This window comes from Hemibagrus wyckioides, linkage group LG28 (assembly GCF_019097595.1).
Source record: "Hemibagrus wyckioides isolate EC202008001 linkage group LG28, SWU_Hwy_1.0, whole genome shotgun sequence".
NCBI lineage: Eukaryota > Metazoa > Chordata > Actinopteri > Siluriformes > Bagridae > Hemibagrus > Hemibagrus wyckioides.
Genome location: NC_080737.1, coordinates 4,544,187 through 4,569,523, shown reverse-complemented (window position 1 = coordinate 4,569,523; position 25,337 = coordinate 4,544,187). Strand labels below are relative to the sequence as shown.

Genomic DNA, 25,337 nt, shown 5'->3' with positions numbered 1-25,337 from the left:
TCTGTACAACACTAAATGATAAACTAGACAACAGCATGATGAATGTTCTGCCAGAGATCACAGTCTGTTGTGTTCACTACACTATGCTCATGATGCTCATATATCTATGTGCTATTGCACTCTGAACACACAGCACAGTCTAATCTATTTCATCTGTACAATAAATATATTATTCATGCAGCATCAAGACATCACTAGCAGAGAAAAGGGATTTATACTCACATGTCCGCTGTGAAAGTAAATAAAACAGTGTGAAGATTTTATGCATGATTACAAATGTGACTTGTTACATGTGAAAATGTGAAAGTAACTGTTACTCTGGTTAAAACACAGCTGATGTGTGTCTTAATAAAAAAGAGGAAAACTAGACAACAATCAGTCATCACACACAGTAAATCTGTATCATGTAGCATTGTGCTAATATACCGCTAGTTACCCTTGAGGAAGAGAAATATCTTGTGATTTATTGGAAAATACTATTTTCTGATCCCTGCATGTCTTTACCAATATACAGTATGTCAGTATTTGTGTATTTCCCCCTGTGTATTTTAAATATATAGTGAAATATTCTGTAATATATCTATGTGTTATTGTAGTAGATAAAGGAATATACAGAATATCAGATTCCCACTTCCTTTAATTAAAAATAGACATTTATCAATGTAAAAACTGAACAGATTACAGAATGATGTGTTTTTCTGCTGCTTCATCTATATATTGGTTATGACAGCATGTAATCTTTTTATATCTGGATAAAAAGTCTACACACCCCTGATAAAATGGCAGGTTTTTGTTGAGTAAAAAAACTGAACCCAAGATAAATCATGTCCGATCCTTTTCCACATTTATTGAAAAACTGCAAACTACATATAAAAGTAGGAACAATAACAATTATTTTAGGGGGAAAAATAAAAATAAAAATGTACAATAAAATAGGTGGCATAAGTTTGCACACCCTTTCATAATTGACAATGTGGCAGTGTTCAGAATCAACCAATCACATTCAATCTCTTGTTAATCTCTTTTAATTATTTCACCGTTTATCATTGATGTATGTTAAATTGTCTATTCGGTTTTCTAAATAATGTGGGAACACAGCTGAATAATGTTATGGCAACTAGAATGAAACTGCAGATGAGGCGAGGCCTCTCACAAAACTGATGATCCTGTGCCTCTCCCTGGGGATTCGCCCACTCTACCTGATTGTGCCCATATACACAGTTGTAAAATGCTGTCTGGCTCCTGTTTGATTTTATTTAGCGTGTTAGTTGCGTGTTGAACTGCTTTACAAAACTCTTTTTCTTCGGGGATTTTTTTCAGGTGACAACTATTTATTTTATAAAAAGTGATTTAAGTTAAATCTGCAGTTTGCACTTGACAAATCCCTCATATTTTGTTATATTACTTTATTTTGCTAGAATAATTAGAACTTGTAAAGACTGGTGAAAGTTTGCACTTTATTAATCCCAAAAAAAGGTTTTTATGTTGTTGTATTGATTATTGATTTTCTAAAATAACAAAAAAAAAAACTTGTTAGTGAAAGTAAGTTTGCAGTTCATATGTGGTATTGTGTTTGCTCAAATAAAAAAAATCTATAATATAGTCTCTAGTGTTTTATTAATTTTTCTTTAAGAAAAATAATCATTTTGAAATCGAAAATCGAATTTTGTTTTAAAAAACGGAGATTCAATTTATAGGACATATCACCCAGCTCTAGCTTTAAGTATTAGTTTAGGGGTGTGTGCAAAAATACAACCAGGTAATTGTATATTTTTATTTTTTCTCCACAAAAACAAATCGTATTGTTTATCACTATAATATATGAATCACAATTTCCCAATAAAAGGTAGAAAATGTTCTGACATGAAGTCAGGAACAGCTGGACAGTTCCCTGCCAGGCCCAGAGAGGGCGCTGGCAGGTGAACCTTGGAAGCCTGCTTCTTTGTGTGTCTTTTGTGTTACGCCCTTCCCATTGTTCTCATTCCTGGTGCGTCACCTGTATCCCATCAGCCCTAATGTCTCTCCCTATAAATAGGGTTCCTTGTGTTCATGTCTTTGTCTGTGATTGTTAACTGTGCTGTGGTGTTATGGCAGGTTTAGGTTAGTTATGTTCAGGTTTTGTCTTTTGTTTAGTTTTACACCATGCCATGTCTAGTGTTAAGTTACAGTAGTTGCCCTCTGTCTCGTCTTTATGTAATAAAAGCAGCGCTTCTCTGAATCCTGCGTATGGGTCTCTATCTCCACAGCGTGCAGGCACTTGCACGCAACACCACGGCAGTCCGGGTTCGAACCCCGCACAGGGCGGGGTCCTAGACGTGACACATGATTTATCCTGATTTAATTTTTTTACACAACAAAAACCTGCCATTTTATCAGGGACATGTAGACTTTTTATATCCATTGTAAATGAAGTGAAGGACTTCTGTTCTCAGTTCAGTCAGGTTGTCTTTATTCTGTGTGCATTAACACGCCTTACTACTGTTAGCTTAAAGAGACTAAACGCTAGGCCGAGTCGACTCTTCAATGCTTTTTCAGAATATGGTGTGATTGTTACACAGAGAGACTGATGACAATTATTCTGTCTACAAGCACTGAAAACTGTTAAAGCTGTGATTTATGTTTATTGTGTAAGATTGTGATGGAGTCTGTCAGTGGTGTGTGTTATATACTGTGTGTTTGTTGTGTCTTTTACTCGACATGGTAAACGTCTCTGTCTACATTATTGCACTGCAGTGAGGTTACACACAGGTGCATTGTGGGAAAGAAGCTGACTGATGGAAGTGGAATCTCACTTACTGATCAGACTCCTTCATGTAAACATGATCTGAAAATGCTTTTTATGATTCTGTTTGATTCCTGGATTAAAATGTAATATATGTGATAAGTTTATAAAATATCAGCCTTTACCATTAGTGTGAAGTCGAGTTATTTACTTACCACTGGGAGAGGGATCATGTAAAACAACAGAGAGAAATGTAATGTTAGATAAAATACAATGAGAAAAACTTATGATTTACAGTCAGAACAGCTGATAAACAATCTTCACTCTGTGCTTTCAAAGATGTTCAGATACAATTTTATAATAAATCATTATCATTATAAATAATGTGAACATGCAACATTTACACTCCACAAACTATTTCTTGAGGAAAAACAGTTGCTGCTCTCCAGGATTTTCCTGGAACTCTGAGAGCTGCAGTAAGTTACACATCTGAATGGAGAAGTGCTCTTATTCTCCACTCATTCTGTCAGTGCAGTTCATTTAAAAAGTAGTGACTGGTTAACCTTACCAAGCTACTGCTAGTGTTATCTAAAGTCATACACTCAATAAATTAGTATGAATTTGAGTTAGTGTTAGCTGCCTTGGTCAACCTCATCAACCTGCCCTTTTAATGATCACCATATAACTCTTACAAAACACATTTATTGTAGGAGAAATATGGAGGAGATATTAAGCTGAACTGAGCTCATAAAAATGACTGTGGAGCTGTAACTTAAATGAAAGTTTGGATCATGTTCCATTCACTAACATGGGAACTGGAGGGGTTAATAATTGTACTGCAGACAGCCACTAGAGGGAGTTAGAGGCATTTTGGCTTCACATTTATACCCCTGGTACGATGTCCACCCTTATAGACAGTCAGTGGTGTGATTATTTTCTTTATGGGATTCAGCTTGTGTGTTCTGCACATGTGAGTTTGAATCATCATCTCAATCATCAGCCAAACTGTGTTGTGTTTCTCTACCTTTAATCTAAATGTGTGTTGTTTGGTTCTCAGTGCTGTATTTAGCAGTGATCTAGTCTGTTCTACTGGATATCCAGAAACTCTAACAATTTAAAGACATTTAGTGTGTAATTTAATTTCCTCTCTGATGTAAAAAAAATGTCTAATTGTTTCAGTTTAAACTGATATTGAGCCAATAAAGTTAAATAAATTAATCCCTATTTACTTCATATGTGTACAAGCTGCTGCTTTTAAGCTCTTGTGCAGGTGTGTATCAGAGTGAAAACCAGAGTTACTGTTTATTCAACTCAAATAAACTTCACTCCACATTAGCAGCCTGTATACTGAACCTCACACTGAATACTGAGTGTGTGTTTCATGTACTGAGATGAGAAGCACAGATGATGATGTGGAGTTTATGCAGTGTGGAGATCAGGAACACTTACTCATCTGTACTGTAATCTCCTCTGTTCTGTCTCCATCAGTGACCTGACACAGGTAATATCCATCATCTGACCATGTACAGTCTCTCAGCTGTAAGGAGACGTTTCCTCTCTCCAGCTCCTGAGTGTCCAGACTCACTCTGCCCCTGTAACCTCTCCCCTCTGTCACCTCTCTGTTCTTATAAACACAAACACAGTCTGTCTCCTTAAACCACCGGATCTCCATGTTAACAGCACTGATTTCAGGAGACAGACGACATGAGAGAGTGACAGCAGAGCGCTTATACTCCTCTGTACCACTGGGACCAATGAGTTTAAACTCATCTGTGTAGAAACACACACACACACACACACACACACACAATTAAATACATTTAAATAATTTAAATAAATAAATTCAATAAATTGTATTGATAAATTAATTCTTTGAAATATAACTTACTTCTTGCAGTCGCCATCTTTATCTCTTTCTGTAGATTCAAACTAATAAAATCCTAAACACACACACACACACACACACACACACACACATACACACACACACACACACATACACACACACACACACACATACACACATACACACACACACACATACACACACACACACACACACACGGTAAGAAATTACATTTATGAAGATTATTGTAACAGGTTATTGACTCGTTGGAGACTAGCATGTCCTTTAGCATGATGCTAACTCCTCTTACCTTCTCTGTTCCTCATATAAACACATCTGCTGCTTTAGCTGAAGCGTTTCCACATTTCAGAGCGGCTCATATTCGGTATTTATCTCATTAAGGTTTAAACCCCGTGTTTAAAATGTCTCCTGTCTACACACACATATATTCCTCCTTTATCAGTCCGATACAGCAGGAAGTGTAACGGTGCAGTTTCTCTGTTTCTGAGTCGAAAACTATTTTCACTTTCACCTTCATTACAGAGAACTGAGAGAGAGCTCCGCCCCTTCCCCTCTGATAACCACGCCCCCTGTGCTCAGCATGTCCTGTATTATTAAAGTAAAGTAAAGTAGACGGTGTGAGTGTCGAGTTTTTAATAAGGAGGAGACAGATAAATATTTTTTCACTGAAGTTCTGTCAAAGGCAGTGTGTCTTATATAGCAAGAAACTGTTTTAAAAAATAAAAAATACAACACAATATCTTTCCCTCAAGCATGCTAACTACACTAGCAACCAGTCAGATCAAGAGGCTTCACATGTCCCTTATAGTAATTTATATATTATATTGTTAACATAAATAAATAAAAAAATTAATAAATGAATAAAATTATTATTACTTTTATTATTATTATTATTATTATTATTATTATTATTAAGTAGTGTAATATTATAATAATATGTTTATATTATCCCCGGCCCATCTGTTATATTTTACAATTCAGTTTGGACCTTGAGCCAAAACGTTTGCCCACCCGTGATTTATAAAATATCTACACTCGCTAGTCCACAATATAGTGAGCAGGACATGGATTGGGATACTGCAACAGTCCAAATGTTATCAGAACTCCTATACAGCTGTTTATTTCTACATTTTACAGCATTTGGAAGACGTCCTTATCCAGAGTGACTTCCAGAAGTCTCTATGAATGAATACATCAATACTGGTTCACAGACTTCGAATACCATCAGTTGGAAGGTAATACAGCAAGAAATGGACAGACACTGAAGTGCTTCAGGAAGAGGTAGGTCTTTAGTAGATGTATGAAGACAGCCAGTGACTCAGCCGTCCGGTTCGGTCCACCACCTCAGTGACAGAACAGGTCTTGATGTAGATCTTCATCATTAACCCTGAGATGATTTTAAATTCAGTATACACATGAGGTTAAGTACACGTCAAAAATACAAATGTTTTGTACAATACCTTGTTGATGGTTCTCAGATTTTTATACGTGTTGTAAACTGTTTTCTTCTGTAATTCGGTCCATTTCATTAGTGTGGCCTGTGGTTATCTACAACTATCTGTATTCAATATAACCCCTCACACACACACACACACACACACACACACACACACACACACACACACATATAGAGACGAAAAAAGAAAGGCTACAAGCATCAGATTAAATTATTTGTGATCGCTGCTGATCATCTGGAGGAAATTCAGGATCAGTTTCTGCACAACACAATAAAACCAGTCACTGACAATCTTTTCATTCTGTCTGAGTTTTTATTTCTTTTCTATGACAATCTAATAATTCCAGTAATGAACAGAGTACATTGTGCATGTGAACAAGTGAGTAGTAGGTTTAATATATATATATATATATATATATATATATATATATATATATATATATATATATATATATATATATAAAGCTCCTAACATTAGCTTGCCATGCATATTTTAAATAAAATGCTTCCTTCAAGTTTACTAATTTCTTTAACAAGATTTACCCCTTTACTTTGGTTTTTAAAACATTATACCTGGGAAACACTAATGATCTGTTCTGGAAATTTTCAAAAGTTAATCCAATTGGAATATTGTCTGAGATTATTTGAGATCCAGATTAAAAAAATAAATAAATAAATCAAGCAGGTCTGCAGGACGCCTAAAACCTGATTTGTAGAAGCAAAAAGAAAAGAACCAACACCAACAATTAATGATTCATAAAATCAAACCTAACCAAAAATATACTGAAGATCTTAATCTCATTCACGATGAGGTGTTAAACCATGACTCCAAGAAGAACAGTCCATAAATAAATCAGTATTTACAAGATTGATGTTTTTGTCATTGTGGTTGCGAGTTCATGAGGTCTTTTTTTCTCAGTGCAGTAACACAGATCTGTGATCAGCTGTTGAATAAAACACTCCATATGAAGTGAAAATGCTGAACATCAGCTTTAGAGCTTTGTCTCATGAATTACTGAGCTACCAGTTGCTAGCTAGCTAACTTAAATACAAGTTTGGATCATGTTCCATTCACTAACATGGGAACTGGAGGGGTTAATAATTGTACTGCAGACAGCCACTAGAGGGAGTTAGAGGCATTTTGGCTTCACATTTAAACCCCTGGTATGATGTCCACCCTTATAGACAGTCAGTGGTGTGATTATTTTCTTTATGGGATTCAGCTTGTGTGTTCTGCACATGTGAGTTTGAATCATGTAATAAAATGTTGTACAGAAAACACAGCTCATGTTAGAGATTTTAATCTGTTTAAAATAATTGTGAGGGGGTTTGTGTGATATCGAGTCTTCCCTGATTGTGATTTTCCATTTTCAATTTGAAATGCTGAAATTCGAGGAACACTGCTTGGCTGATGGACCATCACAGAGGGTGGAGAGCTGGTGGGGAGTGGTGGTGGCTGAGGGTCCAGGGTCCACAAACACAGCATATCAGGGTTTGGTGTGGGAACCATGCTTGATAGAAGTGCTGGGTCAAATGGAAATTGCCCCATGATGCCTAAAACAACATGAAGAATAAAATATACATTAACAGTATACATTTATGGCAATAAAATTTAAGTAATGGTCAAAGTGTTTAGATATATTTAAATATACTATTTAGATATTTTAGATATACTTCTGATGAGGATCGGGTCTGTTGCCAGCTGCAGAGGGCCACACACCCTCTGGAAAACTGCCTCAGGCCTTATGAGATTTTTGAGACTTGGACATATTGAGGATTTCACTAAAGACTCAGTAGCAGAAAATCTGTTAAAAAAATAAACAAATTCTACAGTTATTATTCTAAAACAGCCTGGGTTTCATTCAATTTCTATTTTTACCAACTGTTTTTGTTTGGTCATCTTTGCCCCTGTCTTCCCCACTATAGGTTCTGAACAGTGTCTATGAAGACAAAAGGCAGTGTGAAAGTTAAATTCAGCAGGTTGAATTGAATAATAATAATTAAACCATAACATACAATTATTAAATAAATGGAAACGAACAACATGTAATTTTGTACAATTTCCAGCCCTTCTAGATTGTAATTCGTACCATAAAGTACTTATTATAATACAAATCAACACATGATTAACATCAAGACATGAACTTATACAAGAAACAGCACTTATCTGGAGCAGTATAACGTTCCAAAGCCTACAGAAATAAAGGTTAATCAAAGCACATAAATAAAAATAAACAAACAAAAAACAAACAAACAAACAAACAAACGAATGAATGAATGAATGAATGAATAAATAAATAAATAAATAAATAAATAAATAAATAAATAAATAAATAAATAAATAAAATAAAATAAAATAAAATAAAATAAAATAAAATAAAATAAAATAAAATAAACAGGACAATACGCATTTAACTGATCCTCATAAGCGCTCACTGTCACAGCTGAACACCAAAGTGTTTCCTTTTTTATCTGCCATATGCATCAGACTTTTTTCTCGTATCAAATGTAAAATATTTTCATTCATACAAAACACTATTATAATCAATATAGAATGATTAATGTTAACATATAGGAGAGAGAGAAAACAAAAACAACACATAAATGTCTCGACTTACACAGACATATGGGGAACATTTCCACTGTGTATTACCAAGACGTTTTTAAGGCTTTGTAAATATTTAGAGTCTTTATAGCTTTTGGATATATCAGTCCATCTAGTGCTTCAAAATAAACATGTATTTCTGAAACTGTTGTAAACTGGGAGTCTTTACTGACCATTTGCATTTCTGAATGTAAAATTTTATTCTCATCACAAAGAAAACAAAAAAACATTTTTCCACATCAAACCAAAAGAATTTAACAAAAATACAACCATAAAAATGAGGCAAGATTGTTTATTTGTTCATTAAAACACACAACATACATCGATGTCTTTAAAAAAAATCTTACTTTTTAATTTGTGGGGTAAATTAAATAAATAATTTTGAAAGACACTTCTACAATTTTGTTGTTAAAGAGAAATTTGTTATTATACTTTTATTATACAATTCATTTCTGATTTCAATTCGTAAAGCCAGTGTTCTAAATGAATTTGCAAGGGGGCTTATAGGTTCAAGAACAGTAGCCTTATGTTAATTTAAGTAAGCAATTAACAACAATATCACTTTAACCCAGTTATTGAATTGATTAATGTTTATTTCTGATATATTCATTATTCTTTATTAATTGTTTGTGGAGAGAGAAAATATTTGTATACAAGAAAAAGACACAGAAGAACCTGTCTGTGGAAATTAGATAACTGAAGTGGAAGTTTATATCAAAGTTACACTCGAGAAGGAATTAAATACCACCTACTTTACTAAACATAATATTTGGGATTTAATACCAACGTTGAGTGTTATTTTTAATGAAATTTTGTATCCAAGATATTTTAGAAATAATATTTGAGGAGTAGAAATTGAACAATTTAAGACTCCATGTGAATAGGAACTGCATAACGTTCATTTCTTTAAATAATGTAATTTATTTTTCCAGACAAATTTATGTAATTAAGAATCTAATTTTTTTAATTATTGTTTTTGGAAAATCTAATATCTTTGTAAAATAAAATAAATATGATAAACCTTCAGATTGTTAATAATATTTAGACATTGAAGGAGAAATCCCTCCAATTTTTGAATGGATTATCATCATGTTTAATATGGATATTTTCTATTTCAGTATATTGAGTATAGGTGTCTTTTAAAGGGAAACGTATACATTTTTTACATTTAAGCTTAAGCCAGAAAATATATTTATATACTGTAGGTCAAAACATATTTTGAAAGCATCTCCTGTTCATCCTTTAAAAAGAGATCTGTAATGTCTGCTAATTGAGAACACTTTTGAATAAATCTTGAAATTTATGAATAGCTAATAGCTGCATAAGTAACAGAAATAAAAAAGGATTCCATGTGTAATATTAAACTGATGGATGATGCCATGGGGAAGTTTCATACAGCTATTCTTACCATTATATAATATTCTTATGGGATTTATGAAATATGAACAAAACCTAAAAATTTGAATGCATTCAATAAGAAATTGCTTCACTGCATCAAAGGCTTTATATATGTCTATAAAAAGGATTAAACTATTATCCATTATTAGATCATTGTAATCAGTTAAATCTAGAATTAAACAGATGTTATTACTAATATGTCTTCCTAGCATTACACCAGAATGGTGATTATTTATTATCTTATCTAAACAAGACTGTAAACTTTGAGCAAAAATGTGTGAAAATATTTTTCCATCATTATTCATAAGAGTAATAGGTCTCTAATTGTGGAGTAATAAACGGTTCTTATTCGGTTTAGGTATTAGAGTAATTAGAGCTTGACACATAGCTGGTGGAAGGCTACCTCTATCCAAAGCTTCTCTGTAAACATATAATAAGAATTCGCAAAAAAAAAGGTTTATAAAATTCACCAGTAAGACCTTCATTACCTGGGGGTTTATTTATTTTTAATTTAGCAATATTCTTTTTTTAAATCTTATCTAAAATATATATATATTTATAAAACTGTTGCACACATGTAGAGGTTTTTGAGGATCATCTACAATCTGGACATTAATCATAATCTCAAGTGAATGAATAAATAAATAAAATGACATGTGTCACGGCTCCTAACAGTATCTCACCATGCACATCTTTAATGAATGCTTGCTCTTAAAAGTTTATAAATTTCTTGAAAAAAAGGTTGTTTTTTAACATTATACCCAGGAAATCCTGACGATCTGAACTGATGATTTATCCAAAATGAATCCAATTTAAATATTGTCGGAATTTGCTCACACTCTGTACATTAAATCATCAGTTAATATTTTCGATATCCAGGTTTAACAAAAAATAAAAATCTAGCAGTTCTATAGGACACCTAAAGTGTGATTTATAATAAACACAGTCATGGAGGAAAAGATGAAATATCATATAGTGAATATCTGCAAACACATTCAGGATGGGGAGTTAAACCATGACTCCAAGAAGAAGAGTAAAAATAGATCAGTAGTTACATGATTGATGATTGATGTTTCTGTTGTTAATCTCAGGATGGAGAAAACCCTGACTCGTCTCTATGGGCAGGTGGTGCTGTGACCCACCAAAATATTCATCCGCTTCAAAACATAGACCTCTGTATAAACGGAATCAATCCTGTATTATTAACTCGTAAATGTGTTCAGCATTATTCCAAAAATATTTTCGGAGTTTCTAGATTATTTTAATGCTTAAAGTGAGGAGGATATGTTGAAATGTAGTGCATGGCTTCGGCAGACAGGTTGGCTCTGTTATGATTGTACTAACAGGACAGAGGGGGTCACAGTCCTCCTGAGCTCAACAGCGCCCCCCTGTTCCCCCAATGTAAAGCTGTGGTGAAACATGGAACTGCAGCGCGTCCTGATTGAGAGCCATACGGGCAGAAATGAGACTGCTGCTTGTATTTACGTTACATGAACGTAGTTCCGGACAAGGCTAGATCAATCCGCGTCAGCAAAGTGTATATGAGTGTGTCAGTTAAGGAAATGCGTCAGTCTGTGAACATGGCGAGTGACAGATCACTCCGCGTGTAATAGTCCCTGGTGATGATTTTCAGTTGGAAAAAGCTTTTAACACAAGAGCTCCCCGAGTTCAACAAAGCAGTCACTGAAAACAATTCTAATAGGAATTCACCAGTTCTCATTAACATTAATCAGACATGGTCTTAAACATCATCATGTGGTGCAACTGTGATTTTCCCTCCTACACAAAATATAGAAATGGGACCGTATTTAATTTCACACATTTACCTCGTTTATCATTGAGCTTCATTTCTCTGGTGTGATTCTTGCTGCTGCATGTCCCCAGGTTGTGTCTAATTTCTAAAAAGGAGTGTATGAGAAAGTTTAACACGTTATTAAGAACACAATCGGACTCCCATAAACTACAATACAATCTGTTCTGTTCTAAAGGATCTGCAGAAATGTCTACTCGCATTGTTAATGAGTTTCTACCATGAAGTCACATGGCTTGTTTTAATTTGGATTAAACTATGAATCTGATTTTAAAATGGAGAAGACTACCATTCACTTGAGAATGACCGTATCAGTGGCTAATATTTCATCCACCGAACAATTATACAGTATGATGGATGGTCAAATCAAATGATGGGAACATCACACACGATTAAAAATCTAAATATCAATACACACTAAACCAGGTCTGAAATCACACAGACACTCATTAGCTAAAATACACACATTAAACTTTTTTATAAAAAGTGTGATAGATGTTAAAAACACTTTGTACTTTACATGGATGGGGTGTAATGTATTATTCAGCCCTCTGTTTCTCTTTGTTTCTTCTTAAGCAGCTCACTTCCAGTTTTTGTATGTAATCTTTCCCAGATCTTCTCTTCTATGATAGCTGAAACAAATTCATGACAGGAAGTAGACTGACAATTTTAAGTGCATTATTTATGATAGATGAGAACAGAAGGTACAGTTTTTATTCATAAAATGTTGATGTACCACAAAATTTCATTCACCCCAAATAATTACAGTCCATGTGTGCAAACTAAACTGTAAACCCAGTCTTTTAAAGATTCCACATTTCCATTTCACTGTGATTCAGTCCACAGCAGTTTAGACACGGCCATTTACACTGAAGAGATAAAGAACGTAGACTCATCTTAGACGAGTGGTTTAAGGATGTGTGATACAGGGCAGCCAATCAGAACAGAGGCTATTTAACATGTAGCTGTCTTAAACAGGAAGTTAAAAAAAAATACACCTTCCTTTATTCTGAGAGAAAAAGAGCAACTGGAAAATGATTCTATTAAAATGATTTATGATTTTGTTTGTAATAAGTGGAAATTAGAGGAAAATATAAATGAGGACTATGAGTAACATGATAAAAAAATCTACTAATCAGCAAATTAGAAATATTATAGGGTTTAAAATATTAACATCATGTTCTAGTACATGTTTTCTTTTTTTTCTCTTCTTCTATCAGGATACTCAGCTCTAGCATTAGAGTCAGTGATTCTTTTACAACTGAGTGGTATATAAACAGGTTATATAAATAAAATACTAAATAATTACAGACATACATACATATATAAATTTATTCATACAGTATTTACACAAATGTACAAATATATACACATTGATACAAATTTTTACAAATAATTTTTTAAATAAAATATCCATCTCATTGAGATATAAAACATGAACAACAACATGGCAAAATGTAAAGAGGTTCAAGTTTTCCAAAGTTGATAAAGTCTGACAAACCTTCCAGATATTTCCAAGATTCACAGAGATGTTGCTCTACGATGATATTTTTCTGATTAATATTTTTTCAATATAAAAGTCTCAAAATGTTCTGTTACAGACAGTAGCACAAGGTGATATTTTGCGAAATGAACAAATCTGGACAATTCTTTTCTAGTATATTATGAAAGTACTATTAATCCAAAGGATCTGCAGTTTTAATCAATAATGTGAAATACTTTGTAAAATGATGTCAAATACAGCAATATAGAAAGATCAAAGGAGTCTTTATAATGTAGTTCTGACGATGTTCAGATGATCGCACCACATTATATTTTTATGATGCTAATGAAACGTCACCAATACAAAAAGAATTTGCTGGACAGAAAAGTGTGTCATGTCATCAAACCGTCAGCATTCACAGAAACAATCAGCAGGTTTTATAACACAATTTTGTTTCTTTTCCTTTCAAGAGAGAGAAAAGAAAGGGTGATGACTGCTCCAAGCTGTTATAATGTAAGTGAGAACAGTAACTAGCAGTTTTGAGGATGAACATCAACATTAAATGTAGCTGTAAAGAGATAAATAGTTTACTGTGTTCTTGTTTAATTAATAAAAATGTAATTGTATCAAATTGTTGTATAAGAAGAATAAAACACTTTGGGTCATGATGTGATTTCTTCAGTGTGTGTAATGTTCTAAATTATCCCCACTCATTATATTTGTTAGGTTGTCCTGCATGACAAGAAAGTAGCTGTAACAATCTTACTGTTAATCAGAATTGACTAAATCTGCAACTAATTTGTGAGTGTGCTGGACTCTTGTAGCCAACTGGACAATCCATCTTGATTTTTAAAATCCTGTTGTTTTAAGAATTATTGGCTGTTAGGTCGTTTCCCCTGCAGGGTTTCCATAGAAAAAAAACTGTTTAACCCTGTTTCTTATCTTCTTTCTTCATCCTTAGGGTTCTATCTCTTCCTCTGTGATGTCCATCATCACTCATATGCCTCATTTCTGACCAGGTGAGTCTCTGCAGCTTTATAAACTCTGTTACTCACTGAAACAAATCTTTAAATTTCTGAGAGATTCCCTTTGATGCCTCTCCTTTTAGAGCAGCTCTCTCTTGTTCTGAGCTTTTTCTGACCGTTTTCTCATAAACCTCTTCAAGCACACTGTGAGTATCTGTGAGATCTGAAAGTTTCTGTTTAAGAATCTCCAGCTCTCTGTTCTTCTCCTCCATCTGTCTGCTGAAATCTTCCTGCATCTTTGTTTTTGAGGACAAAATATTTCTCTGGAGTTCAGGCAGGATGAGTTTCATGAGCTTTCTCTCTGCCTCCATCATGGCCTCTCCTTCATACACCTCCCTGATCTCCTGCATCTCCTGTTTGTGTCTCTCCTCCATCTCTCTCCTCTCCCTCTCTCTCTTTTCTTTTAGTTTCTTCACCTTTTCTTCCATTTCTGTCCTTCGCTCTACCTCTTGTTTCAGCTCCTTCTCAAATTCTTTCTTTTTCTCTTCATCCCTCTCTTCTTTCATCTTTCTCTCCAGTTCAGTTGTTCGGTCATCAAGTTGTCTGATGTCTCCTTCATGCTCCTGGATCACTCCCTCTATCTTTCTCAGAGAGTCCTGCATCTCCTTTTTTATTGTTTCTTTCATGTCCATCTCCTCTCTCTTCCTTTTCTCTTCTCTTTCCTTCAGGATCTTTGTCTCCATGGCTCTAATCTGAGATTCTGTTTCCAGGTAGATGTCACTGCTGTAGAATTTCTCTCTACTTCCTTCCACCATCTTGTCTATCTTCTCCAGCAGTTCTGAGACCTGAGAACCATCTCCACTCTCCTTAATGTTGAGACAGTGAAACCTGTTCCCACATTTCTCTACAAGTCTCTGGACCTCCTGGACTCCTGATTGGATAAACTCCTCAATGTTCTTCTTCTGAAGTTCATCAGTAACACTGAATATGATCATGGTGTTTCTCCAACATCTCTCTCCAAAGATCTCCTCCATTTTCTCCAGCATCCCTCTCTCCTCTCCTGTAGGCTGCATTACAGGTATGACCAGGAGGAAGGCGTGGGGTCCTGGAGCAGACAGATGGACACAGAGTCCCACGTCCTGTCTCAGCTTCTCCAGAGAGAGTTCAGAACAGAACCAGTCAGGAGTGTCCACCACAGTCACCTTCCTCCCAGTCACCTCCCCCTGTGTGCTCTCACTCTGCTGGGTGACTGTAGATGTAGCTGTAGATGTAGCAGCCTGGTTCTTCTCCTCTCTGCCCAGGATGGTGTTTCCTGTTGCACTCTTTCCAGATCCCGTCCTCCCCAGCAGCACCAGCCTCAGTTCTGCTACAGGAACCGACACTGGAGAATGAGGACTAGACGATTCTCCACCCACTGAAAATGAACAAGAATGAATCATTTAATACAGAATCACTTACTGCATTATGGTGATTATGCTGTTCTATGGAGTATGGAGTCCTACTGCCTTTATGTAACTCATATTCAAATTCCTCATCATGTTAGTGTCACTGTGATTGATGGAGGAAAGAGTAATGCCATCCATCCTCCTCCAACAACAACGGCAAACTCACAATAGGGGAAATGCTTTTCTGTCATGCTGATCAGAATCCTGAAATGTTCAGCAGATTTTTAATTTTTACCTGTTTTTTCATATTTTTTCATTATTTCTTTTTGTCCATTTTTAATCTCAGCTTTATAATACTGATATTTTGACTGTAATTAAAATATAAATTTAAGTACCTAAATCTGTCTGCTGTCTCTCTTTATACTCATCCCTTTTACCCTCAATCTCCTGATGAGTTACACACTAAACATACAACAATCATTAATCACTTACATGTTGGATGTTTTCCCTCCATACTGTTTCTTCTCCTGATTGGTGCTGAGTCCTGAGTCTCTCCACTCACTAGGAAACATCAGAAGCAGTCAGAATGAGAAAGACATTCTTCAGAAGGTAAAGTTAGACAGATGAGATCATGAAAGTTACGTCTTATACACTATAACTAACCCCTGTCACTGTTTAAATTACACTTCCTTATAATATCTGAAGAGTTGCACTATTAAGGATCATTACAGTATATTTTATGTGATAATTTATTAAATGAATATTTACCATTTGGAAACACTGACCTTCTGAGAAGCATTTTATAATTGTTTAATTTGACAAATTACTCACTATCTGGAGGTAACCATTCCTTGCTGTTTCTTCTCCTGATGGGGGCTGATGATTCTGGATCTGTTTGTTCCTGCAGCTGCTTTGTTTTCTCCTCCAGAAGTCTGTCTTTCTCCTGAAGCTGTTTGTCTCTTTCCATTAGCTGTGTCTCTCTCTCAGTTAGAAGACTCTCTTTCTCTTCAAGCTCTTTGTTTTTTTCTGCTAACTTAGTTTTCTGTTGCTCCACTACGATCATCATCTCCTGTAGTTGTCTCTGCTTGTCCTGCAGTTCCTGTCCCAGTGTCTCCAGTTGTCTCTCTTTGTCCTTCATTTGTGTCTGATTCTTTTCTAACATCACCTTTGTTTTTTTCAATTCTTCTTCTATCTTTCTGACCTGTTTCTCCTTCTCCTCCAGTTTCTTGTCCTTCTTCTGAAGTGTTTGTGTATTTTCCGTCAGCAGTTTGTTCAGATTCTCTAGTTGTGTGTTTTTCTCCTCCATGTGTCTCTGACTGTCTTCTAAATCCTTCATTGTTTTGTCCAGTTCAGCTCTTGTCTGTTTGAGCAGTGTCTCCTTCTCTTCCAGTGTCTCATCTTTCATCTGCAGTGTTTTTGTTTTTTCTGCTAAATCAGTTTTCTGTTGCTCCACTACAATCATCATCTCCTGTAGTTGTCTCTGCTTGTCCTGCAGTTCCTGTCCCAGTGTCTCCAGTTGTCTCTCTTTGTCCTTCATTTGTGTCTGATTCTTTTCTAACATCACCTTTGTTTTTTTCAATTCTTCTTCTATCTTTCTGACCTGTTTCTCCTTCTCCTCCAGTTTCTTGTCCTTCTTCTGAAGTGTTTGTGTATTTTCCGTCAGCAGTTTGTTCAGATTCTCTAGTTGTGTGTTTTTCTCCTCCATGTGTCTCTGACTGTCTTCTAAATCCTTCATTGTTTTGTCCAGTTCAGCTCTTGTCTGTTTGAGCAGTGTCTCCTTCTCTTCCAGTGTCTCATCTTTCATCTGCAGTGTTTTTGTTTTTTCTGCTAAATCAGTTTTCTGTTGCTCCACTACAATCATCATCTCCTGTAGTTGTCTCTGCTTGTCCTGAAGTTCCTGTCCCAGTGTCTCCAGTTGATTTTTACTGGTTTCCAGCTCTTTATCTGTGTTCTTCAGCTGTGTTTCTTTATTCTCTAATTGTCTTCTAGTCCCCTCCAGTTCTTTAAAAAATTGAACAGGACAGTGAGCTGAATGATTCATGTGGTCATAACCAGTGATCAGCTACAGAAACAGTGCTTGTTATGACTAAAGCCAAAATGACTATTTATAATTATTTACCATGAAAACTGAAGAGAGTAATGAGTTTAATAAGGAGAAATATTTACTCTTTTATTTCAGTAACATTACTGATGTATTTTAAACTCTTCTGCATTATAACATTTTAACATTTTATAGACTCAACTGTAGTTTATATCCAAGTTTTTTTCTTAAAATAAACTTTAAAATAAAGTGTTCAATAAAGTGTAAATTCTTAAAAAAAAATCTTGAATGGAGAATGTGACAAGCTGTGAATTTCAGACTACATTCTTACACTAACCAAACTCCAAATTTTACAGAAAACAACTCTAATTTTTTTTACAGTAGTTTTCTGTTATTTAAAATGATATTCAAAACTATTATAATATAATATTCAAAAAATTTTCCAGTAAAATTACCAATATTATCTGTAAATTAACAAATTGACTATATATATAATTTTTTTTTTTTTCAAGAATTGATTATTATTTTAACGGTATTTTTTCATAATCATAAATTACATACCAATTTAGGTAAAATGACAATAATAAATTGTAATTAAAAAAGTAGCTTATTATATTAAATGTTTATGTCCATAATAAAATTTTAACAATTTTTCCCCTTCATTTTACAGTAAAACTTATTTGTATGTGTATTTCTACATTCAAACTCTGTAATTCTAAACAGAAATTTAGTTAACTTTTGTTATTGCATCAAACAATGCATGTTTTTTTTTAAAAGACTGCACTGCTCTCCAGACTGAAACTTCTAGGCACGTGTTCCTCTGGCCACACCTATTTAGTGATGTCACAATAAGTAAATGCATATAGACACCAATGAATCTGACAAAAGTAAAATAAGTATAGGCAATGTCAGAAAAAAACAGTGCATTGAATAGTTCAGGATGCAGTTAAGCTGTAACTTATCTTATAAAAGAGATTTTTTCAGCGTAAACTCTAAAAATAATTCAATCCAAAACTATTGTTTAATGTAAAACAAGTAGCATTAGTTGCTCTGCTTTTTTGGCTAAAGGTTGCAGGCTTGCCTACCCACTGTCACTCAGGTGGGTTAAATAAAGGAGACATGTCTTTTAATGTCTGTGTGTGTCATTCTTTGCCTGAGAAGTCGGGATATTAAAGGAAAGAGGCTGTGTTTGAATGTGTGGTTGCTGTGACTGTTACTATTTCAATTCATGCAGAGAACTGCTGACAAAAAAGATCCAATAATTGCTCTTCTTTATAGGTAGCCCAGAAACCTGCCCTTTTAGGATCATTTGCTAAGCATGACCAGCACCTCACGGTCTTGCCTCATCGTCATGGCAAAGGTTCATGACCAGGTCAGATTACATTTGAGCAGTGGTGGCCGGTCAAGTTAGCCAGAGAAGAATGCTACTTTAACACGTTAACAGTTAGTGTATATTAATAATGAAATAAAATCATTTAGTCGTACTATTCCTCTGTTAGTCATATAAACTGTATTTTGCTCATTTGTGTGCGCGGGGCGCCGGACACACAAGTATGTATGTGGTTGCGTAAAGTTTTGAAAAGCATGTGACTTGAGGCAGAGTTCTAATTGGCTTGTTTTAAAGTTTCCGTGGGGTGCAGAACTCTCTGCCCTGGGCCCTCCCACTTTTGTTGTTAGCGAATCAATATTGTTTTTATATTATTTGGCCTCATGTGATTGGACCATTCTCAACGAGTCTCATTACCCCTCAGCAGATGGTCAGTTAACGGACAGGTACTGATTAATGTGGAAGCAAGCGAAATATCTCGAGATGAAAGAGAATTCTATCTTAACAAAAGAGATTTTATCTTTACAAAAATACCCATTCACAAGGAGTTCAGATGAAGAACAGAAAAGAATCAAGAAGCTTGGAGCAGATCGACCCAATTTACAAATTCAGCAGCAGTCAAGTGATCAGGCAACTTTATATTTTTTAGCACCAACTGCACTGCGTCCGAGTTTGTTGGAAAATCATATCACACTGCTCAGGCATTCCCTGACCAACGCCAAATGAACATGTTCAGTCAGGTGAAAAAACACTTTGACCTGCCGCGACAGGGGTAACAACACACTGGTCCAACAAACTCCGACAAACTTGTTTGTTGACATTCATCTGTGCGACTGTGAGACTTTCAGTCTCAATAAGAATGTGTTTTTTCATGGAGCTAGTTAGTAAACTTGCAGGTCCATGTCTGTTAACATTGATATTAATATTGGTGTGTGTGTGTGTGTGTGTGTGTGTTTGCCCCCATGACCCAGAAGCTGTGGGGAAAGAGGGTCTCCTGATACACGATCTTCAGAGTCAGTGAGTATTCATTCCATGCTAATATTAAGTCAGTAAATGGGCAGTGTGCACAATAGTGGTCATATTATTGACCGTTAGTCAGCATGTTCCTTTTGTATGTTTTCTATAAATTGACAGTTGCCTTTATGTGGGAGGAAATGCATGTAAATATGTGTTTTTTGCAAAATCTGCACAAAGGCACCACTTTAAAAATATAGTTCACCCCAAAATGAATTCTCATTCGTGAAACAAGAGAGATAGATTTCTAGATTTATGTTTAGTTTTCTATTACAGGTATGATTGTATGTCCATCAGTTTACACTGTAATGATGCCTGCAGACTGGTACTTTACCACAAATCTGTCTGCTGTAAAGTGTGTGTGTTACAGATTTTTCATTTAACTGCACAAATATTTATAGTAAGTGGAGATATTTACAGTAAATTTACACTAAGTCCTGGAGTGATGCTAAATTTGACCCAAACCTGTTGATGCAAGTGTAACTTCCTGTTTGTTACTGAGTATTTTTATATTACATTTTGTACCACTGAAAGCTGCTAAATAATCTTTTTTTTTTCTTTCAGATCAAGCATTTGAAAAAATAATTATTCATGGGGAGAAGAGACACCCAACGGAGAGACAAGTCCATCACAAGTAAGTATATATTGCAGTGTATATGAAAGAGAAGAATAAAAATAAACATTTTAGTTCATTTTAAAGGGTTTGTTCACAAAAAAAGGGGCAAAAAATATATAATTTACTCTTGCTCATACCATCCCAAATGGAAATGACTTACTTCCTTCTGGTGTACAGAAAGATTTTCAGAAAAGTAATCCATCTTTGTACGTCTCTATAATACAACAGACCCCAGAATGGTGATTCTTCAAAAACTATATACAGCCATCATGACACTAATCCATGCAACTCCAGTGAATGATTCAGTGGTCTGAAGCAAACAAATAGGTGTTAAAAATGTATTGATTGTGGTGGTCAAAACAATAAATCCACCATTAAGATGCTGTAGATGTAAGTTGCTTCTTGTAACAGATACTGTATTGGTTGCAAGTCATACTGGTGTCCAATGTGATGTGTAAGAGATGATGAGCAGACATGCAGGACAGGCAAACTCGCATCAAATTTTTCAAATTCCTCAAAATTCCAAAAGGATTTAAAAAGAAACTCCTGGATATAATGTTATTCAATAAATAGCAAATTAATGAGGGGTAGATCAAGTAAAATAGAAACTGTGAAGCGGGTACTGTTTTGGTTCTGGATCCAAAATTCTTGGCTTTTATGACATGTCAGAAGGATCTAATAACATTTAATCACCTTCACTCTCAATACGTACAGTGCTCTTTGTTCACATAGCAGAATATCTCATGTCAAATGTTGTTGAAGACAAATTAAATTAAAGAATTTAAAGGACTTCTCAGTGAATCACAGTATTTCTCTCCAACCAAGATCCTACTGATGATGAGGATTGTTCTTTAACTGCTGTAACTGTCACTTCTGGAGCAGAGCCATTGAGCTTTCGTTGTATGTTATGATGTTACTTATTAATGCACTTAGTTTTATAGGGATAATATAGTTAGAGAGATAATTCGAGAGATATAGAGAGAGAGTTAGAGAGATAATTCCCGAAATGAAGAGTCTGTCTTCATTTACTCACCCTCATGTCATTTCAAAATTGTAAGACTTTTGTTCATCTTCAGAAAAAACTGAAGGTATTATTATTTATATCTGGGAGATTTCTGTGCCTTCATTCAGTCTATGCAACTACCATTTTGTCATTTCTAAAAATTCATAAAGAGATCGTAAAACAAATCCTAATTTTCTGAAGAGACTCAGTCGCTTTATATGATGAACAGATTGAAGTGAAGCTTTTGTTCACCTATTTGCATTGATCAATGCACACATCAGTTATGGCAAATGGAAGCTCCAGCATGCTTGCTTGAATTGTGGGAACCAATGCGGTTCATTCTCGCGTGTTCCACAGCATGTTAGAGCTTCAGTGAGAGTTAGTGAGGTTTGTTCAAGCAGGTACGATTGAGCATCTGTTCATGTCTGCTGAATTAATGTAAATATGCAAATAAAAGCCTAAATTAAATCTGTTCATCATATAAAGCGATTAAAATTCTTCAGGAAATTTGGACTAAACCTCTTAATATAGAGTAGTTTTACAGTCTCATTGTAAAAGTTGTAGAAGGGACAGAAAATCTTCATGTGTGTTATGAAGACGAACAAAAGTCTTACATGTATGAAATGACATGAGGGTGAGTAAATGACTCTTGATGATTCTTCTTTTTTGGGTGAATTAACCCTTTTAATGACAAAGTAATATTTATCCACACAATTTATCAGAGCTACACAGTCCCCAGGAGTAGAATATTGTGGAAAACAATACAAAATGAATTGAAAAAACAAGCTAAAAAGCAGCAAACAGCACCAATTGTTCCTTTCTCCACTCGTTTCAAAGGTTAAATCATGATTTCATGGCTGTAACCGTAATAACTTGAAAAAATGCCATTTGTAGTTTTTCAGTTCATCCTGGGGGCTCTTGAAGATGTATATCTTCTACATGCATCAGTTTTGTATTACCCAATTGTATTTTGTATCACAGATATCCTAAAGCTTATATTTTATGATAATTTATTTTATTTAATCAGTACAGTGAATAATAAATGTTTAATGTGACATTGGTACTGTCATTTTTAAACTGAATTTATTTGTCTTTAAAAATTAAACTGTTAAATTTACAATTTTGAGCATGTCTTGACATTTTATTGAAGATGTTGGTTCTTAATAATAAAGGAAAAATTAATAAAATAACAGTGTTTCTCTTCAAACCATTTAATGCTGTCACTTTTTTGAAGGAGGTAGATCAATTTAATAATAAAGGAAAAATCCATAAAATTACAGTGTTTTTCTTTAAAATATTTAATAAACATTTATGTAAAATTATTATTTTGCACTTTATTTGAATTAATGTATTTTACTTTAATTTTACGGTTTTTGTTTGGCCGCCGCTGCTGCCAGTGATTTATTTATTTTTTACAACATTTTTTTTATAGTGTACTGGAGATCTCATTATTGAACACTTCAGACTGTAAAAATGAACAGTGTGTTTACTTTTGTATCTCCTTCCATACTCACCAGTCAGTAGAGCAGATTCCTCCATTTTCTTTCTCTCATCTTCTGTCCATTCTCTGTCTCTCTGTGGAAGTGAATAAAACAGTGTGAAGGTTTTATACATGACTCCATACTGTATGTAAATAAAGTGTTAAATAAACATGAAGTGTTTCTCTGTTCAGATCACTGTGTGTGTGTGTGTGTGTGTGTGTGTGTGATATAACAGTACACACTGAGGTGATTGAGGCTGATTTAAACTGATATTGTATTCAGTAACACACTGAGTTTGAATGCAGCTGAAGAACACAATCACTAAACAGTAAACTGAACCTTACAGGAGGGAGAAAAAATCCTCTCCAGGAGAATCAAGATGTTTGGGTTCATTTCTGTTGTGGTGACGTCACACAATATCACAATAAAGTCATGTTCTTATGCATCAACATCAACTGATCCAGACATTTACATCTGATTGTGTTTAATGTTATTTTTATGTTCATTAGCTGACTTTTATATTTTCATGATCGTCAGTCAGCTCTGATCAAATCACACAACAGAGTTCACAGAAACTATGAGATATATATATAATAGTTTTTTTTTCCCAAAAGGATGAACAGCTTGTTTTATTTACAGTTTCTCTTGGGTTGCCATTAATGTTGCCAAAAAAAAAGAGTTTTAATGTAAATTGATTTTGTTCCTGTTGTAGGATGTCTGCACCGATCATCAAGTTAAACTGAACACGTGTTAAACCTTTTCTGTTTCACTTTAAATGGAATTTAAGACAAAGTTTGCCGATGGACTTCAATGTGATGAAGATCATCATTTTTCTTACATTTATTTATATCTTTTATTTTATTTAAATTTCCACAAACTGTTTACAATTCTAGTAATAATAATTATATAATAACAACAGTAATAAGAGCAAATTGATCAAAGTATAAATAACAGATCAACAACTGTATTTCTAGAACAATTAAATGTGATTTTTTTAATCCACAATAAACCATCACTGGGAGAGGTTACCATGGTAACTCATTTAACCCTCACTGAGCACTGGTCTAATTCTAACATAATTTAAGATTTTTTATGCTGCTATCATCAGTAAGACATTAATGAATTTATTATATTTTATAATAGTTTACTCACCTGATGAACCCAGATGACTTTATATAGAGGAGGATGTGGAAAAAAAGCAAAGAAAGATTAGAAATTATTAAAAATGAATTGTAATTTTCAGTATTTCTGTATTTTATCCTATAGTATTAGCTATAAACATTCTGTAACTGTTCCTAAAAGTCTGTTTTTATCCTGTACTGTATTGTTTCTCTCCTCTTTCTGCTGATTGAAAAATCTCTTCAGGATCTTTCAGTATGAATGCAGTAAGAAACAAATTGACCAGATCACTTGCTTCCATTCTGTTATAATCTCTTTCATGCAGCATTATCCAGTGTGACTCTCTAACTCACATCTCTCTCTGTAGTTCTACACACTACAGTAATGTTAGCCAGTCTCAGTTACTTTCAGAGAGAGTTATTGCTATGAAATCACATTCAAACAAAAACATTCAGCTTTTTAGCTCTCAGTATCAGTGTGTAGGTCAGATTTCTGTGTCTGTACAACACTAAATGATAAACTAGACAACAGCATGATGAATGTTCTGCCAGAGATCACAGTCTGTTGTGTTCACTACACTATGCTCATGATGCTCATATATCTATGTGCTATTGCACTCTGAACACACAGCACAGTCTAATCTATTTCATCTGTACAATAAATATATTATTCATGCAGCATCAAGACATCACTAGCAGAGAAAAGGGATTTATACTCACATGTCCGCTGTGAAAGTAAATAAAACAGTGTGAAGATTTTATGCATGATTACAAATGTGAATTGTTCCATGTGAAAATGTGAAAGTAACTGTTACTCTGGTTAAAACACAGCTGATGTGTGTCTTAATAAAAAAGAGGAAAACTAGACAACAATCAGTCATCACACACAGTAAATCTGTATCATGTAGCATTGTGCTAATATACCGCTAGTTACCCTTAAGGAAGAGAAATATCTTGTGATTTATTAGAAAGTTCTATTTTCTGATCCCTGCATGTCTTTACCAATATACAGTATGTCAGTATTTGTGTATTTCCCCCTGTGTATT

At 34.5% G+C, this 25,337-nt stretch overlaps 2 protein-coding genes and 1 long non-coding RNA gene across 3 annotated transcripts in view; all 3 read right to left on the bottom strand.

Moving 5' to 3' along the window:
- The window catches only part of LOC131348317 (uncharacterized), a 6,220-nt gene extending 1,092 nt beyond the window's left edge, over nt 1-5,128 (bottom strand). The window contains exons 1-4 of the long non-coding RNA XR_009203909.1: nt 4,879-5,128; nt 4,611-4,662; nt 4,172-4,492; nt 1-2,939 (exon numbers count right to left, since the gene is read on the bottom strand). The exon at nt 1-2,939 is cut by the window's left edge and continues 1,092 nt beyond it. This is a non-coding gene — a long non-coding RNA (uncharacterized LOC131348317). The remainder of the gene's footprint in view (nt 2,940-4,171; nt 4,493-4,610; nt 4,663-4,878) is intronic.
- LOC131348253 (golgin subfamily A member 6-like protein 24) overlaps nt 1-25,337 on the bottom strand; it is an 84,336-nt gene that overhangs the window by 15,121 nt on the left and 43,878 nt on the right. The gene's annotated exons all lie outside the window — the stretch shown is intronic.
- On the bottom strand, nt 13,175-25,005 carry LOC131348250 (DNA ligase 1-like). The gene is made up of 5 exons (XM_058383036.1): nt 24,326-25,005; nt 23,207-23,267; nt 16,523-17,692; nt 16,184-16,252; nt 13,175-15,720 (listed from the first exon to the last, which is right to left on the bottom strand). Exons 2-5 carry the CDS (start codon nt 23,229-23,231, stop codon nt 14,393-14,395), a joined length of 2,592 nt encoding a protein of 863 aa, XP_058239019.1. The 5' UTR covers nt 23,232-23,267; nt 24,326-25,005; the 3' UTR covers nt 13,175-14,392.